Source organism: Gadus chalcogrammus, chromosome 19 (genome assembly GCF_026213295.1).
Source record: "Gadus chalcogrammus isolate NIFS_2021 chromosome 19, NIFS_Gcha_1.0, whole genome shotgun sequence".
NCBI lineage: Eukaryota > Metazoa > Chordata > Actinopteri > Gadiformes > Gadidae > Gadus > Gadus chalcogrammus.
This window is the reverse complement of record NC_079430.1, coordinates 11,206,962-11,210,757: the sequence shown is the minus strand read 5'-3', so window position 1 is coordinate 11,210,757 and position 3,796 is coordinate 11,206,962. Positions and strand designations below refer to the sequence as shown.

The 3,796-nt window shown below is 50.7% G+C and overlaps 1 protein-coding gene across 11 annotated transcripts in view; it reads left to right on the top strand.

The window, feature by feature from the left end:
* The first annotated feature begins 2,018 nt into the window (after nt 1-2,018).
* The window catches only part of celf2 (cugbp, Elav-like family member 2), a 25,501-nt gene continuing 23,723 nt past the window's right edge, over nt 2,019-3,796 (top strand). For all 11 annotated transcript variants that reach the window (XM_056578682.1, XM_056578678.1, XM_056578677.1 and 8 more), the window contains exon 1: nt 2,019-2,176. In XM_056578682.1, coding sequence (XP_056434657.1) covers nt 2,102-2,176 — 75 coding nt within the window. In that variant the 5' untranslated portion in view covers nt 2,019-2,101. The remainder of the gene's footprint in view (nt 2,177-3,796) is intronic.

The window sequence follows — 3,796 nt, the reverse complement described above, 5'->3', positions numbered from 1 at the left end:
ATAATCACCGCAGAAAACCCTGTAGAAAAAGTCAGATATGCGTCTGTCTGCGAGATATACACTCTTACTCCAAACTAAACTGTCTGTCGGTATGTTATCCGTATAGTTCGGCCGCCCAACGAGTCCTTCACCGGCACACTCACACAAAATAACCACACACACACACACACACAAACACACACACACACATATGCCGAAAACCTCTCGCGCGTCTCAAAATCCCAGAGTCCCATGGTTCTAAAAATGGCGGCTCGTGAAATGTTTCCTTCAGAAGGCTCCCTGTACTGCAGGGTGGCAGAGAGTCTTTGTTGCGGGGGGATTCGTCCCTAGTTAGGCTTTGATTGGGAGTGCTCGCCTGGTGGATACACTGTGTTTGTTAACTCCCTTACACCACATCACGAGACACACTTACATCAGCAGCCCTACCACTGCCCCACTCTCTCTCTCTCTCTTTCTCTCGCCGTTTCTCTGTGTCTCTACCTCTCTTTCTTCTCTGTTTTCCTCGCTCGTTCTCTCTCTCTCTCTCTCTCTCTCTCTCTCTCTCTCTCTCTCTCTCTCTCTCTCTCTCTCTCTCTCTCGCCCGCTCTGTTTCTCTCTCTCTCTCTCTCTTTCTCTCTCTCTCTCTCTCGCTCTCTCGCGCGCTCTGTTTCTCTCTCTCTCTCTCATTCTCTTTTATGCCAGCACTGTGATCTTTCCTTCCTGTTTGGCTGTGTGTGTGTGTGTGTGTGTGTGTTGTGCGCGCGTGTGTGTGTGTGTATGTGCTTGTGTGTGCGTGTGCATGAGTGCGTGTGCGTGTGCATGTGGACAAGTTTATATGTTCAATTTGTTCAATTTTGTTGGACAATTCACAGCAGTCAATGGGCTCCCTCTTGCTCACACACACACACACACACACACAGACCCACACATAAACACACACCCATAAAATACATCAAAGAGGCAATAAACCAAAGTTGGTGTAAAGGTCTGGACAATTAGTTCCACTTCTCTTTATTGTCCAGATTTTCAAATCCTTCCCTAGCCACCCCTACCTCTCATCTGGCCCCCTCTCTCGCGTTCCCTCTCTCTCTTTCTGGCTCTCGCTCACCCTCTCCCTCACAAACACAGACACACACACAAAGTCTCCCTGAGATGATGAAATAGTTGTAGAAGTCAGGAAATCTTCTTTCGGTGAAGCCATCTTGGACTTGTAGATAACTGCAGGACCTTTTGGGGGAACCAAAGCCCACAGGCATTGGTGTCATTTCTTCTTAAGGCCGGTTGTGTGTGTGTGTGTGTGTGTGTGTGCGTGTGTGTGCGTGTGTGCGTGTGAGAGAGATATAGAGAGCGAGTGAGTCAGTGAGTGAGTTGAAGTATAGGCCTCTCTGTATCTGAGGATTTTTTTTAATAATGTGGTTTGATACTGAAATAACATGTATAATATGTTGTCTTTTATGTGTGTTCCCACGAGTCACTGTGTTTGGCCATTGTTGTCTCCTGGTCTCTTGTAAAAATGCCCGTTCATGTATGTGTGTGTGCCAAGAGTTCCAAGCTAATGCTCTCATCTTCTCCTCTCCTCTCATCTTAACCCCTCTCCTCTCCTCTCTTTCTCTCTGCTCTCTTCTCCTTTCATCTCCTCTTTGTCCTCCCTTCTCTCCTCCTCTCTTCTCGCCTTTCCCCTCCTCTCCTCCACCCTGATCTCCTCTCCTGTCCCCCTGTAATGCTCTCTTCCCCTTTCATCTCCACATCCTTCCCATCCTCTCTCCTCTCCTCTCTCCTCTATCCCTTCCGCTCCCCTCCTCTCCTCTCCTCTCCTCTCATCTCCCCTTCCTCCTCTCTCCCCTCCACCCCCTCCCCGCTGCGCCCTCCCCTCCTCTATCTCCCCACGTCTCTCCTCTCCACTGCTCTCCTCTCATCTCCTCTTCTCTCCCCTCTGCTCTGCCCTGCTCCCCTGCTCTTCTCTTTTATCTCCCATCCCCTCCCCACCCCATATCCCCCCCCCCCGTCCCCCCCCCCCCCCCCGTCTCCCTCACAGGGCTGCTCGTCCCCAATCGTGGTGAAGTTCGCCGACACCCAGAAGGACAAGGAGCAGAGGCGCCTGCAGCAGCAGCTGGCCCAGCAGATGCAGCAGCTCAACAGCGCCACCACCTGGGGCAGCCTGACGGGCCTGGGCGGCCTGACACCGCAGTACCTGGCCGTAAGAGGAGAACGCACACCCTCCCACACCGCACCGCACCGCACCGCACCGCACCGCACCGCACCGGCACACACGCTGCCATGGCGATGCGTGGATCAGCGTTGTCACGGTTACACGTTTTCCACCATCACGTCAATGTTACGAGACCACTGCTGAAGCCGTCGTAGCCGCTAGCATGATCGCTCAAATAGATGCAGGACCATAGTTAATACGGTTGTGATTGACACAAACAGAAGCACCCATGATGCCCATGGAATGTGTCACCACGGTCATGAAAACTCACGCAAATCACTTGCAACTATTCCCAGCATCATGAACCCTTTCATGATCACTACTTACACCGCGACCAGCAGGAATACAATCATGCCCACTACAAGTATCACCACCATCATAGGCGTCATCATGATCACCAGAAACAGCACCACCACCACCACCATCATAGACACCTTCCTGATCACCAGAAACAGCACTATTATCGCCATCATCTACGCTATCATGAGTATAAAACATCCCCACCATCATAAACACGGCCACGATTGCCCCCAAACAAAACAACACTGACCCCAGACCGATTGGCCATCAAAGCCATAGCAAATGACACCTTGACGACCATCACACGTCCCCGCCGACAGATCTTCCTTTGATTGACCTCAAAGAGGAAATTCATTCTCTCCAAACCGACACCACAACCAACACAAACTACACACGCACACGGCCGACACTAGCACCACCACCGCCGCCACCACCACCAAACCACCACGACAACCTCCAACCACACTGGCACACACGCTGCCATGACGACGCGTGGACCAACCTCCACCGCAACCTCCAACCACACTCATCATGACCATCACAAAGATCACCACCACACGTAGTCACCACCGTCACCGCTCACTCTTTAGGTCCGACACATCTCACCCAAGTCGAGTCAGTCTGAGCTCCCGCCGCCACCAACCAGCGCGACCAGCACCAAAAAACGGAATCCACTGGACCTAACCCTCCTTCACATATCCGCAGTCCAGAGCGTTGCCCTTTAAACAACAATAACCTTTAATCCCCCGCAACTGGCCTCGTCTCACACCTCAGGGTTTCCTGCACAGCTTGGAGGCTATAGACAGAAAATACTGTGAGAACTCCACCATGTCCAGAGCTGAGGTGCTGATGTGACTGGGATCGGGGAGGCGGGGCTTAGGCACGCCAGGGCCAATAGTGGCTAGTCAGTTTTCGATTTGAAGGACTGCTATTGGATCACATCAGCAAAGGATTTTTTTCTCTCTTTTCTTTCTCTTTTTTTTTTTGTACTACGCGGTTGTTCTTTTTTATTTGACCATGGCTTTATCTTCTCCAGGGCTTAACTGTTTCTTAAAGTGTCCCAGAAATGTCAATCCTCTCCACCAAGTTATCAGGACATCTAACCGACAACTGCTTGGCTCCGTAGTTTTCTAATTATTCTTTGAGCCTAAAATCCGAAAACTCACACGTTGCTGACGTTAGTTTTTATTATTATCTTTCCCCATTTTCAATTTGTTTAATCCAAAGAGCAATTTGCACCTGTTTCTTCAACCAGGGAAAACAGAACGTAGACAACATGCCTCCTTAAACCGTTATTGATTCAGTCAC